This window comes from Hippocampus zosterae, chromosome 18 (assembly GCF_025434085.1).
Source record: "Hippocampus zosterae strain Florida chromosome 18, ASM2543408v3, whole genome shotgun sequence".
NCBI classification, from domain to species: Eukaryota; Metazoa; Chordata; class Actinopteri; order Syngnathiformes; family Syngnathidae; genus Hippocampus; species Hippocampus zosterae.
The window spans coordinates 13,688,270-13,703,235 of NC_067468.1; the positions used below are offsets into that span (position 1 = coordinate 13,688,270).

At 46.2% G+C, this 14,966-nt stretch overlaps 1 protein-coding gene across 1 annotated transcript in view; it reads left to right on the forward strand.

The window, feature by feature from the left end:
* Window positions 1-14,966, forward strand: part of dym (dymeclin) — a 34,693-nt gene that overhangs the window by 6,102 nt on the left and 13,625 nt on the right. The window contains exons 9-14 of the mRNA XM_052051293.1: window positions 2,236-2,421; window positions 3,220-3,395; window positions 3,620-3,745; window positions 3,831-3,944; window positions 4,029-4,123; window positions 7,045-7,144. Coding sequence (XP_051907253.1) covers window positions 2,236-2,421; window positions 3,220-3,395; window positions 3,620-3,745; window positions 3,831-3,944; window positions 4,029-4,123; window positions 7,045-7,144 — 797 coding nt within the window. The remainder of the gene's footprint in view (window positions 1-2,235; window positions 2,422-3,219; window positions 3,396-3,619; window positions 3,746-3,830; window positions 3,945-4,028; window positions 4,124-7,044; window positions 7,145-14,966) is intronic.

A 14,966-nucleotide genomic window follows, 5' to 3' on the forward strand; every position in this document is an offset into this window, starting at 1 on the left:
TCTGTAATCCCCCAGAGCCCGTCTGTCTGCAGCCGCCTCCCTTGTACACACACCCACTTCAACAAAGACACAGGGCGACTCATATGGTCGCTGCACGGCGACAGCGCTTGTTTTATTTCTCCCGTCTCGTGAAGCGTGCACATTCCATTTCCATGTGGAAAATGTTGTTTACAATTCAAACAACAGAACTCATGTGAAGCAAGAATTCCAAAAGGAGAATTTTTACACGTTTAGGTCTTGTTTTATTCTCTGAGCCGCTGGAAGAACCTTTTTTTTTCTTTTACATTTTTTTTATTTCTGCGCTGTTTTTATGCGTCATGGGAAAATGTGTGCTTTTGAACATACCATGTGCTGATATGTGTGAGGTTATCAGAACAACGTTGTCATCTTGTCTGACTCTGTACAGCTCCAGAAACATCCCGAGTGTCTCGTCTGTCTTCTTTCATCTTTGATGAGGCACACTAATCTCTAGCTGATTCCATTTGTGTGCAGCATAACAATTAAATTCAGCATCACCATGTTTATGACCCAAGTCTGCAGCTCTCGGTGCGTTGACCTCTGTGTACGCGTGTGACCTTTTCCATCCCTTGCTTTTTCCTTCCCCTGTCTCCTTGTCACTTCTCTACTCCTCCTCCCCCCAACTGAGCGACTGGCCACAGGCAGAGAAGTCACAGTAGTCATTTAGAGGTTGAAAAAAAAATTGCTGCTGCTGCTCAGGTAGAATAAAGCTCAGTGAATGCGTGTGAGTGCAGGAAATGTGGCAGCCATACTGGCTTCAGTGACACAGTCGGGCCAGTCACTGTGGTGCCAGTGATGCTTGGAGCAAGGCTGTGTCACAGGTTGGCGCCGTCCGTCTCTCTTAAGATCTTGTTTTCTCTCGGTGCGTATGTATGTGTGAATGTGAGAAGTTGGGCTCTGTGGTGAAGTCATCTTTCTCCTCCCTCACTGGAGTTACACACCCACAATCACCGACCACTTCAATTTTTGGACCACAATTCCAAAACTACATTAAGAGGAAGAATTTCAAGATTTACTGCTGTAAACAACAGAACATTACAGTGAATCTAAAAGGGGCACATGCTTGTTAAAATACACCTTCCCATATCGAAAAGGTAATCGGAACCCAGCCCACATCGTACATTACAAAAAAAGGACATTAAGGCGAAAGCTCACCCAGTGTCAATTTTAGCGTTCCATGAACAAATTATGTGATAATAGTCAGATGAAGAATTACCCTGCCCTTTAACCTTCACCACTAGATGGCAACATGTAGACTTGGCTCTACCTGTCAGGCTGGAAGACTGCCCATCAGAACCCCCACCCCGGGCCCCAAGCTTGCATCATCACAGCTACCCTGTGGCTAGACGTCCAGGAGCCAGAGGGCGGTCATCCGTGTGCCTCGATGCTCATGCTTCTCATGACGCCTGAGCGCGCCCGCACTTCACTCGAGAAACTCAACACATCTCACCACCACCACCACCAGCAAGAACACACACACATGCACACACACACACACACACACACACACAAAAGAAAAAGGAAAGACTAGAGTGGCTTCGTCAGTTTTTGTTCTGTGGCGCCTCCTATGTTGTTTGATTGCGAGCGCTGCAAAGGGTCAGCTATGATTCCATTGTGCCCATTCTGGTCTTGATTACATCAAGTCTGGCGGCTCATTTCCTCTTGCATTCATTCTCGAATGAAGCATAATTCAGCCTGACTTTATTATACAACAAGTTTGACGCTTGTGACCTATAGATTACAGAGATATAACAGAATATTAAGTGCACCTTTAATTTATAGCTCGGTGGCACTGTGATTTATAACCCGTTGACGAATGCCACTTGAACAATGAAGTTAAGGTGGCAGACCTAATAAAGCGTCCCTCCCACGAGCGCCACGCCACAGTTGACCACAATTCAACCAAGGCATCTTTATTTCAACGCTACGAGTTTTTATAAGAACATTGTCCGTTTGGCTTATAAGAACTATTGCGCTCCTAGAATAACGTCTTGGCGGTGCCGTGCTGAACGTAGCTGATGGGAACCGAGTTAGCTTAGCTTCCATTTCATTTTCTATTACCGTTTATGCATTTTCATTTTCCAGCAGTCTGGATACACCGGGGTGGTGTGTGCAGCGTTTCATTTGAAGGCATTCCTCACCTAAGCCACTTGCATGCTTGTGATCAAAAACGGGAGGTTCTACACTATTTGTAACATCACATGTTTATGTCTTGAGGTGGTTTATGGAGCGTCTTCACCTTGGGCGGAGCTGGCAGCAAAGTTGGGGTGGATCTGGAACACAACCCCTTACCATTGTCCAATCAGAGCCTCCTTTTACTGCTGGTCCTGGCCAACTTGACTGATGGGCCCGACTGGCCCAACCCCTACCGCCAGGCAATTTCTTGCTTCAGAAACACACAAGGTAATGGGGTCCGGGGCGGTACTTTTAGCCACCATTTTGTTTTGTAATGTGGGTTTTCTCAGGAAAATGCAAGTCAAGGTACCACTGTATATGATTTTTAGATTTTATTATGGATTAGTGTGTATTATTATCATTTTGCATCGTGACAGACTATTAATCATTCATTCATCTTCCGAGCCGCTTGATCCTCACTAGGGTCACGGGGGGTGCTGGAGCCTATCCCAGTTGTCTTCGGGCAGTAGGCGGGGGACACCCTGAATCGGTTGCCAGCCAATCGCAGGGCACACAGAAACGAACAACCATTCGCACTCACACTCACATCTAGGGACAATTTAGAGTGTTCAATCAGCCTGCCACGCATGTTTTGGGAATGTGGGAGGAAACCGGAGCACCCGGAGAAAACCCACGCAGGCCCGGGGAGAACATGCAAGCTCCACACAGGGAGGCCGGAGCTGGAATCGAACCCGTGCTAACCACTGGGCCGCCGACTATTAATCATCTGAAATTAAATTATTATAGCGCCCCCTGTTGTTTTTTGTATTTCTGCATTGCATTTTATATATATATATATATATATATATATATATATATATATTTATTTATTTATTTTTTACACAACTATTGTGGATTTAAAAAAAAGAAAACATGTTTACGTACGGACAAAGAGCAACAATGGCAGACATCCTGCATTTGTTGTGGAAGGTTGCCAAAAATTAGGACACTGTGGCTCTATTATATAATTCAGTATCCTTCATCCATTTTCTCACTTGAACATACGGTTGCCTGTGGCCCTTGTAGACACGTCCATTGCCGTGGAGCAGGCACACGCGTTCCAGATCAATTTCAACAGCTTGTACACTGCGCTGTGCGAGCAGCAGTGCTCTGACCAGGCCACGTTGCTGCTCTACACATTGCTCCACCAGAACGCCAACATGAGGACCTACATGCTGTCCAGAACAGACATGGACAATCTGGTGGGTACCGAGATGGCCAAATCTTTACAAATAGTCGCTGGCTGCTTTTAGTTACTCAACTGCAGATGGGGTTAGGCATCTGGAAAGGCATGAACAGTTAGTTACCCATGATGAGAAGCTGGATTTTAAAACTTCGCAAAATGAACAGATGTGGAGGGCAGATTGGGTAGCTTCCCGGTAACCGAGCATAAACAACACAACATGCTTTTTTTACGTTTCCTTAGGTGTTGCCCATCCTGGAGATCCTTTACCACGTGGAGGAAAGGAACTCGCACCATGTCTACATGGCCCTCATCATCCTCCTCATCCTCACGGAAGATGACGCCTTCAACCGCTCCGTCCACGAAGTGGTGAGTCGGCCGCGTCGTTGCGTGAGCCCACGAAGCACGTGGCTAGTTCGCCGCATTTCTTTTCTACGCGATCCCGTCATCGCAGGTCTTGAAGAACGTCACGTGGTACTCCGAGAGGTCATTGACCGAGATCTCCCTCGGCAGTTTGCTCATCCTGGTGGTGATACGCACCATCCAGTTCAACATGACACGCACAAGGGTAAAGCCGCAGTTCTGTCACCAAAGAAGTGTCCCAAGTACTGATGATAAAGTTTGATAGCATCACCGTACCTCCTTCGTCTAGGATAAATACCTCCACACCAACTGTCTGGCTGCGCTTGCCAACATGTCCGCCCAGTTCCGATGTCTCCACCAGTACGCTGCCCAGCGTATCATCAGGTAGTAATATTTTCTTGTTTTCTCCATTTACGAAACACCTTTCATATAGAATACACAACAAATGAATAAAAAACGGGCGGCCCGGTAGTCCAGTGGTTAGCACGTCGGCTTCACAGTGCGGAGGTACCGGGTTCGATTCCAGCTCCGGCCTCCCTGCGTGGGTTTTCTCCGGGTGCTCCGGTTTCCTCCCACATTCCAAAAACGTGTGGCAGGCTGATTGAACACTCTAAATTGTCCCTAGGTGTGAGTGTGAATGTGAATGGTTGTTCGTTTCTGTGTGCCCTGCGATTGGCTGGCAACCGATTCAGGGTGCCCCCCACCTACTGCCCGAAGACAGGTAGGCTCCAGCACCCCCCGCGACCCTAGTGAGGATCAAGCGGCTCGGAAGATGATTGAATGAATGAATGAATGAATAAAAAACAAATACAAATACTTTGAAACACAAATACCCAACCCAGCCATGTCATTTTAATAATTGATGTCGAATCGGCACAAAAACAGCCGATGCCACTGTGAATTTGCAGTGTGCGTATGTATGCGCGTGTGTGCAGAGCAAGTACAAAATATAAAATATTAAGTGTGCGCTGCAGTTGCTTTCAGAGGATAATATTATGCAACATCCAGGGAACGCGCCTGTGCACACACACTTCGAGCCATTCACTTCACATTGTCAACTTCTGACCGCGCAGGAAAGAGCGTTTCCTCCCCTCGCCGACGCATACACACGCACGTGTCATCATGCACGCACCAGCATCCTCTTATCTGTCCCGCTGCCTATCTGGGACTGCTCTTTTGGGGAGGAAGAAACCATCCACGAACGTTTTCAGTCCCGCCGCGGCGTCCATTGAGCTGCCACAGTGATAACCACCATGAACCAAATGAACTGCCGAGCTAGAAAAAAGGGGATTTCCTGGCCGGAATTTCCAAACGTCCAGACAGAGACAGTCAGACCGTTGACCCCCGGCCACCTTTAAATGGGGTCCCAGACAAGAACCATGACGGCCATTGTTTGTTTACAGGCCAGCGCTTCAATTTCCTGCCGCCAGCACACCCAGCGCCATCATTTCCTTTTATTTACTGTTCATCTTCTTGGGCCACAGATAACACGTTGTCTCATTACGGAGTCCCTCGCCGCATGAAATCACTTCCCACAGTCTCTCCCTTTCTGTCTCTCGGTACAGTCATTCACTTGGTGCTCTCTTGGCTTCGCATTTAAGTTGTGAGTCATCGATGCGCCCAACAGCACATTTCCATGCGCCATAAAAATTGCCTTGTTGGGATTCATGACGGAAATTGATCTCTCCCAACAGGCTGGTGAAAACATGTTTTCCGAACCTGCCTCGGTGGACGGCATTTTAAATTCCATCTGTGTTTGTGTTGAAGGAAAATTTAAGAGCAACTGGGTCGAGCGCGCATCTCCACTGAGGCCAAGCAATCCTGATTTGGATGTGTAACACGATAGAAATCAACCTCGCGCATACAGAATGCTTCAAGTTTGTCACTGGAGCTCGTATTTACTCATATTTACCTGGAAATTTTTACTTTTCATATCGGAGAGGCAAAAAAAAAAAAAACATAAGCTCCTGTTGAAGGACATTTTCACGATAATTATTATTAGTTTTGGTTTTGTTTTATTACCGTGAACTGTAATCTTAGGTGGTTGTTTTTAATTTGTATTTATTTCAGCGTTCTGGTTTTTATTTGATTTCATTCACGAAAACGGATTTTCAATTTTACTACAATAACCTCACTAGGGGGCGGCCCGGTAGTCCAGTGGTTAGCACGTCGGCTTCACAGTGCAGAGGGACCGGGTTCGATTCCAGCTCCGGCCTCCCTGTGTGGAGTTTGCATGTTCTCCCCGGGCCTGCGTGGGTTTTCTCCGGGTGCTCCGGTTTCCTCCCACATTCCAAAAACATGCGTGGCAGTCTGATTGAACACTCTAAATTGTCCCTAGGTGTGAGTGTGGTGAGTGGTTGTTTGTTTCTGTGTGCCCTGCGATTGGCTGGCAACCGATTCAGGGTGTCCCCCGCCTACTGCCCGAAGACAGCTGGGATGGGCTCCAGCACCCCCCGCGACCCTAGTGAGGATCAAGCGGCTCGGAAGATGAATGAATGAATGAATGAACCTCACTAGGTGGCGCTATTTTCTGTACCTTTATATCGAACCGCACCAAACACAACTGGAAGCCTGTTGAGATACGGACACATTGAACAGTGAGGCGGTCTGTCGTCACTTTTGCCCCCCATGACTGATCGGCACCACGGAGCGGGCCACGTGGAAGAAGTTCACCCGTTTCGCTTGTTTCCATGACAGCCGCGCTCGCACAAGTGTGTTATTGTGTGCCAGGGTCCCAGCTGGAGCTTGAACATCCTAAAAGTATAACAAGCCCGACTGGTTTAACAGACGTTCGGACAAAGCTGCTCAAATATCTCCGTTTTATTTCATTAAAGAGGTCCCGTGAGTCTTTTTTTTTTTTTTTTTTGGTGGTCCTCGTGCTGACAGATGAACAGGTGTAGCTGTTAAAGGCCATTGAGCAGTTGAATTGATCCCTTAGTAGATCTTTCATTTCGTTTTTATTTTACAGTGCTCCCTGGATTTATGAGTAAGGGTCTGTATCACTCCACAAAAGACAATTTAATGTCGTTTTATATTGAGGTGCGAAATGTTTCAAGGACTGTTTGATTTTAAAAAGTGAATTGATTCGCTTCGGAATGACTCAGTGGGATGATGATCTGGTCGGGCTCAGTTCGAGAGGACATGATGACATTTTACATCCATACAGCTACACACATTTAAATGACCTTGCCAGTTCTATAAATCTCTCCCAAAAAAAAAGATGATGTCTCCTGAAAGGTATTTGTCAGCACAGCACTCAAGCCTCCTGCTTCCTCTGTGTGCGCTTGTTTGTGTGTCTCCTGCAGTCTATTTGCTTTGCTTTCCAAGAAGCACAACAAGGTGCTGGAACAGGCAACGCAGAGCCTGAGAGGCAGACAGAGCGACAGCACAGTCCTGCCCGACTATGTGAGTATTACGCGCGCGAACAACACACGGGCGCACACATGCTTTGGCGTGTTTGCTCAAGCAGGATCTACATGTACCGATTTTGAGAATGTTACGAGACTTCCACACCCCCCCCCCCCCCCACATCACGAAGAAAAGAATGAACAAGTTTGTGCTTAATGCTGTGATATCGCGTACTGTACTCAAGGTAACCAACGCAGATTCCTGCGTTTGATCACGTGACATGACAATGGGCACTTTGACATCCATTTCAGTCGACAGCAGGGGGCGATGCCGAATAAAAAGGGTCGATCTCCTTTGAGGCTTTAAACACGTGGCTCATTCTGCTTCATTCGTACCCCGCGAATGGATTATTCATCATAATACCATGTTTGGACTACTGGGGACACTCTGTTGTATAAATGGGCCCTAACTGCTGATTCAGAGGGGTGTGGCTTCAGACAATATTTACCGTGCCTCTTAACAGCAACCCGACCAATGGGCGTGCTTTGTATAACGGTATCAATCATCATACTACCTCTTGCCTTCAGGTTTGCCAGTCGAAGTCTTGAGTCTGGCTGTCACATTAGATTGTTGTAGTTCCTCTCCTAAGTGTGTTTGTATGAGGGGGCGCGACGTGTATGAGGATGCCCTCGGGCGTTGGGGGAAACATGAGTGCATGTGAGTGCTCCTTCAAGCATGCAGCGGCTGTCTGATGAGACCCCTTTTGCAAACACATCAATGCGTGCATACAGATGATATAAAAAAAATGCAATTATCCTGATATGTTTTCAGGCTTGCTTCCTTTCCTTCGGGGGGCTCTGTTCTCTCTCTCTCTCGCTCTCTCTTTCTGTGTATATATCGAGATGTGCGTGTATAGATAAAAATTGATGTATGTGTATGGATCAAAGTATATATGTATACACAAGTAGACCTTTTACTCTGCCATGTCAGATCAAGCGGTGTGCTCCCATGCTGACACTAATAGCGGCGACGACAACAAATAAGAAGCGGCACACAGCGGAAGGTCAGAGTGTTAACATCGGCGCACCACGGCTTATTATCCACTCGGTCTGTTGCTCAAGGGCACCCGGATGATCTTTCCTCTATGGTCTTTCATGGGAATCTTTCCTTCTCCTCCTTGAATAGCGTGTGACATCCAGTCTGGGTCAGAGAACTGGTCAGCGTCTGTGATAGCGCTGTTGTGCTTGACTTTAGACTATACTAACTCAATGTGACATTGGTTCCCATGTCTGCCAGAGCTCTAAAAGTCACATTTAACTCTTAATGTTTGCAGATGAAAAGGGAATGTGATGTATTTGTTTGCACACACTGGCACGCACGCACACATACATGCACTTAGCCTTTATCTGGTCTTTGGTGGTAAAGAAGTTGAAGTCCAGGTGTGTTGTGCCAGAGGGAAATAGGGCCTTACACCCTGGCATGCACTTGTGGCAAAGTTGTGTTGTGGAAACTTTTTTTGTGAATGACGGTACGAAAAAAAAGTACTCTGCTAGTTTGCTGTCAGACACGATATTAAACCACGTTTTTTGAACTCTACGTCGAAATTTGGCAGCACATTTTTGTGCATGTGGAGAAATTGAGACAAGATCATCCCGTCGCATGCTGAAATTATTTTGCCTAGATGGCTGACAGACACGACAACGGCTATCTGCCAGAAAGCGAACATGAAGGGAATGTTGCTGAACGGCACCGTGAATTGGATTACAAATTCAAAGAGCGAAAGCTTGGCATGTGCCACATTTCAGGCCACCTTGTCAAATCAAACAAGTGTGAATTATTTTATGGTCATCAATCTTGTTGCCGCGGCTGGTTAGATTTGACGAGGCGATTGATAAATGCTGTTTGTAGCAGAGTAGAGCACACAGCCCCCAGCTGTGCGGTTGCATTGAGTCATTAGCAATTAAACGAAGACACCGGCTTGCAAATAACGGCGTAAATGTGTTGATTACTATGGAAGGAAGAAATCAAATGCGATCAAGTGGAAGAATACCGCAAATGTAAAATGTCAGGCAAAGTGTCTGTGTTCGCTCACAGGTCGAGCTGCGCCATGTCGGGACAACACTGTCACTTCCTTTCCACACGGGAGGTGTACATTGAATGTCGAGTTTTAAACTTCCCATTTTGATAGTTTGTTTGAAGCCGGAAAATTCCACGCTCTATATTTTTGCTTTGCCACCAGATTGTACTTTCCTCACCTGATGATTGGGGGGGTGGGAAGACAACAACAACAACACATATACCTGCCGTGTTGCAACACATCAGTTTGTTTTCTCACCTTTCATATAGAACGTCTCATTTTCCCACTTTCTCTTGTTTTGTTCTTTCCGACTGATGCTTTTAAGGGGATGCGGATATGAACAGGTGTGTTTCATTTGAGTCATTTCTTTCCATCTAATGCATACTGCACTATGTAGTGGGAAAGCATCCATATAGAGAGGAGAAATGCGCTTGAGGAGTGGGTATTGCAGTAGCGCGGAGGGGGGGGGGCTGATGGAGACAGGGCATCTGGAAACAATGTCATTTGGCGGAGTCTGGCCCTGCAGAGAGAACTAATGTTTGTTTAATGTGGGATTGCCTGGACATGTAATAGCTTTCTTTTACAAGGGAGCGATTTTAAGGGGGGAGGTTATGAGACCAAAAAAAAAAAATAGTGGACTGCAAACATCTGTCCTTTTCCTCTGTCGTCAGTCTTTCCTCCCCGCGTTTTTTTATTTCTCTTGATGTTGTCTCCTTTGCCACGCCACAACCCCCTCGATTCTCCATCTCCTCAACCCCGAACGTGTTGTTTACGCTGCTGTGTCTGGTTAGCGTCAGGCAAGGCAAGAGTGACGGGCGATGGGCCCCCCGATGCCCCCCGGGGACGGCCAAAGGCTCTCCGGTCTGGCTGTGTCTCCCCCCCCCCCCCCCAGCTCTCAGGGGAACGCGGCTGCGGTTGAATTATACACGGTGACGTGCCGCAAACGGTAAAAGATGTGATTGTGTGTGCTGTGTTGTGTGTCACTGTTTACCCTCCCAGCCAGTGGTTGTGCTAATGGTGCTTCTGCCTGTTGGTCTGTTTACTGTTGTTATTACTGCCTTTCTGGGAAAAGACACACATAGACACTCTTATGAAGGAGCTAGCAGCTTGCAGGACCACCCTGTCAGTGTTTATACGCGGCAGTTGAGTCACAAACTGTGATCTCTTTTTAATAGCCTAGACTCGAGACATTCATTGGCTTTGTAGCGCCGCTCGTCACGTCGAGGGGTAACAGTCCAGCCCAAGGACACATCAGGTAATAAACAAACGCCTCCCATTACTTGTCACGTCTCCCAGCAATTTGGCACTTGATTGACTCTCGTGTCTTTGTCTAGCCGTGCTGGGATAGCTCCGAGTCATTTGTAATTGCCAGAAAAAAAAAAAAATTACTCGGAGCACAGTTGCTATATCCTTTTTCCATTAACTGTCAGCAAAATCCTCAGCCAATGTTCCTCCCAACTTTTCACCACCACCATTTTACTGAGCAAGGCCTCGTTTGATACTCCACCCGTCATACCTGACGCATCGTGTATTGTACGACGGTTGAGCGCACTACTGTCCGGAAAGTTTCACGTTGTTATTTGTTCATACGGCGGATTCCTCAGTTTACAAAGCTCCCGACATTCATTATTTCAAGTTACGAATGGCCAGCAACCAACCACAGCGGCGGAAGATTACGTGGTCACGAAGCACACGTTCATTTTTTGCCTCACAAACTTGTTTTTCATTTGATTTGTTTTTATATTGGGCCTAAAAGGGATTTGTTTCATCCAAATATTTTGATATTTGTAATTATGACCACTGGGGATGCGTATGTTAGTGAGTACATGACTTATTTAAATCATTTTATTGACTCATCTTTTTTTATAATAATAATATAATTGTGGTTATTCTAATTGACAAAAAAATGAGACGAGTTTAGTCTGTTTCCATGTTAGCCAAACGCTAACATGCTACAATGAGGCACGACTGGAGTTCTGATTCCCAAGTTTATTGGTGTCTCTCCAGGGGTATTTTACCCCAAAATGTGCTTCCAATGCTCCGAATTGTAATTTACCATTTCAACCTTGAAAGAAGACATCATCTCCTCCCGCTTCATTCAGCTTTATTACTTCAGGCAACGTGAAACCGAGAGGAATGATTTCTCCAAGGAAAACCTTCCGCGGGATTCCACAGTTAGCGCGTCGTCCCCTACATTTGCCGTCCCTTCATTTCCTCGTACAAAATGAGCAGGCTCACTCATCTTCCTCAGGGGACTAAATCAATCAAACTTTCATTGTGCGATAATGCGGCAACGTAGTGCGATATCTACCCAGCGTCACAAATTGAAATGAACACTTTCTGTCTTACGTCAGCCTCTCTGGATTCTTTTTTTTTTTTTGTACTTTGCTCCACTTAACATGCTGAGGAGAGAACTGTGCGTACATGTGTATGTACTGTGAGTGTGTGCGTGTCTGTCCACCCATCTGTCTAGCTATCTAATTACCTAGCCAGCTAGCCAGCTAGCTTTCTCATCTTTAAGGGATCTCATCTGTCTAGCTATCTAATTACCTAGCCAGCTAGCCAGCTAGCTTTCTCATCTTTACTTCCTTCCAGCAAGTCATCATTAGGGCTAACTACATACAGTGAAGCTTTCCTTCATACAGCGGGCCGATATTGCAATCTGGCCTGTGTTGACCCTCAGTCGTCTTCAAAGTATGAGTAGTTTTACTGTATTTTTGTTTTATTACAAAGTGGTTCGCTGAATTCACATTCCATTTTTCACGATGGGGAAAGTCATGAATGTTTCCATCCACGTTTTTCCAAAACAAAACCCCGGGCAGAGACCTTCTGTGTGAGAATGTCGCCTGGCAAAAATGGCGCCATTATGATGCGGCCGCAGCGGCATAAATGCAGGTCAGCCAATGACCTATTTTAAAAAGTCCCCAAAGACACGACAGGCAGACTGCTGATAGGGCTGCTAAGTCACTCTGACCTACGCTCATGCGTATCCGCTTGCCGTGTGTGGTTTTTTTTTCTGCTCCATTTCCAGCATCCATCATTTTTTAAATAGTTTTCCCTCCTGCCATTCACACATAATATGCATCTCCCCCATGATCATGTGACAAGAAGAGCGATCACGCCGACCCTTATTTTTCCCTCTCATTCCAATCTGTTTTTCGAGCAGGGATGCATCAAATTTGCCGTCCCGCTGTCCATGTTTACGTTTTGCTTACTAGATCTCACCAAAAATATTTTCCATTATGTTGACATTTTTTGTGGTCATTTGCATGCATTTCCTGTGTCTATTTGACTTCCTGTTCAATGAGGTCATAGTCACACAGCTTCACAGTTACCATCATCCGTGACATCACACGAGCTCAAGCATAACATTGACTTTTGTCAAGGGTTTTGCCTTTTTCTGTGCGTGTTTTTGTTTTTTATGCATTCTTACAACACTAACACTGACAACAATGTGACATCATATGGAAATTACTTCACCTTCCAGGGAAGATAGACCTGTGCACCCAAGGTCACACTTTGTCATTGTTGATTATTTTGCAGAAGAAGGACCAGCTTCACTAGTGCTTCTCAGGCATAAATTTCAAAAATTGATCAAAAGGTTTCAAGGCAAGATAGTCCTCTAAAACTACACAGAACATTATTGTTCATGGGCAGGTGTTTAGCTTTCATTTCTATACATATACACATCGCTTCATTCAAAACTCCCTGGAAAAATATGCCAATGTGCACATGCGGATAAAAATCTGCTTTTTAAGTGAGTTAAGTTGAGACTGTCGCCCTGCCCTTGTCTTTGTCAGTGCCGCTTCCCGATAGGACCGTCTGCTTTGTCTGCCTTGCAACAGCCTGCGGTGAGCAGCCAGGGAAATCGCTAAGCTACTGGTTTAATGATGCGGGCATCTACTTTAGCGGAGAGTTACACGCCTGCTGCCTCTTAGCGCTCCCATGTTGCACACTCTCATGCTTGCAAAAAAAAAAAAAAAAGAAGTAAAATCAACACGAGTAAGGGCGTTTAGTCGTGTTGTGCACGACTTGTGATCGGACTTGTAAGACGTATTGCAGAGGTCATACACACCTGCAGACAGACACACACACACACACACACACACACACACACGTGCTCAGCGGGGAGACGGGGAGCAAGCTTCCTGTCATTTTTGTGCAAACGACTGTAAAATTGGGCAGAATAATGATACAGCTCGCGTCCCAGGCCTGTTTTCCGGGGTGTGGGGAGGCATTAAATAGCAGGAGTGGTTTGTGATTCAACATCGTGGGGAGGCTGGAAACAGAAGGCAAGGAAACAAAATGGCACATAAACACACACAGCAGCCATGTGTGATGTGTTATTTTTCTCTCCATTTTTTTTTTTAGCTGTCTGGGGGATTCAAATTTGAGGCAAAACAAGCACAAAAGCGAGGCGCAAGAACAAATGAGGAGTTAAGATATTTAAATCCTGTCTGGGTTTCAAGTAGACCTCTTAATCTCATCCACTTGACACACACACACACCCACATACACATTCACACACATGGGGCCAGGCAGACGTCTAGCTAGCCTATTTTCCTCTGACCTGAATTCCCGAGCGTGGCGTTTTTTTTTCCCCTGCCAGGCCAATCTCATTAAGCCGCAGCAAGAGAACAAAACACTCGCCACCTCAATCCTACCGTTCATCTACTTCTCCGTTATTTAGTTCTCTCTACCTCCTCATCCTACTCGACGGTCTCCCGTTTCAGCTCCCCATCGGTTCTTTCTAACGATGGGCCGCAGTAGCGGACTTAAGCCGGGCGGTGTAGTCGAGCCCCAAGCGCTTCCTTCTTTGCTTCCAGACGCACGATCAATCCTCATTATCTCTGACTGCCCTTGTGTTCCGCTCACCTCCTCGCGTCTCGCAGTTAACGCCGCTGCGCCTGCCCTGCACCTCCTCATGCTCCAGCCTGCTGGAAATCGATGCATCATGGATTGTGCACTCGATAGATATTCAACGTTTTCTCAATCTGCTTTTGTCTTCTGTCCGCAACATTATTTCTCCGATAAGAGCCCCCCGACATGCAGTTCTGTTTAAGATGATTTGAGGTCCAATCTCGCTTCCCAATCAACTTGCCGTCTTACCGCGTTCTCGCTTTCTCAGGCGGTAGCAGCAAATTCTTGTTCCAAACAGGTCATCGTCATCACACGAATCACAAAGATGTTTGTCACGGACATCTGGTGGCATTGAACAAAATTGCTTGTATCGACTGCCAATCGATCATGTCGCACAGAGAAAAAAGGTTTACATTGAAGAGAAGCGTTTGCTTAGAATGTCTGAAGGGCTTCAAATCTTGGGTCAGAAATTCCTCCAAACATGCGTGATAGATTAAAAAAAAAAAAGAGCCAATATAAAATCACAGGGATGGGAAAAGATTCAATGCCAGTTATAGAACACGTGTGAGTTGTTGCTACTGATTCAGATTCTGATTCTGAGAGTGGCCCAACCAGTTAGAGAGGGGCGGGGGGCAGGTACTTTTTCACACGGGGCCTGGTAAGTCACCATTTAAAAACGATGGTTTACTTCCAGCATCTTTATGTCCAATATATGCAGTGGTTTGATGAGCTTAAACATTAAAGTGGGGAACGTAGGCAAAAAGGTAAGAATTTGGGAAGAGGTCAAATACTTTTTCAACCCCGATGCACATAATGCAGTTTGTTTTCATGAATACGGAGCGTGGGAACCAATCACTTCATGGTGGCATCTTAATCTACAATGCTCTCATCGCACCGTTGAATCGCTGCGCGTGCAGACGGCCATTGTTATCTCCCCTTGGC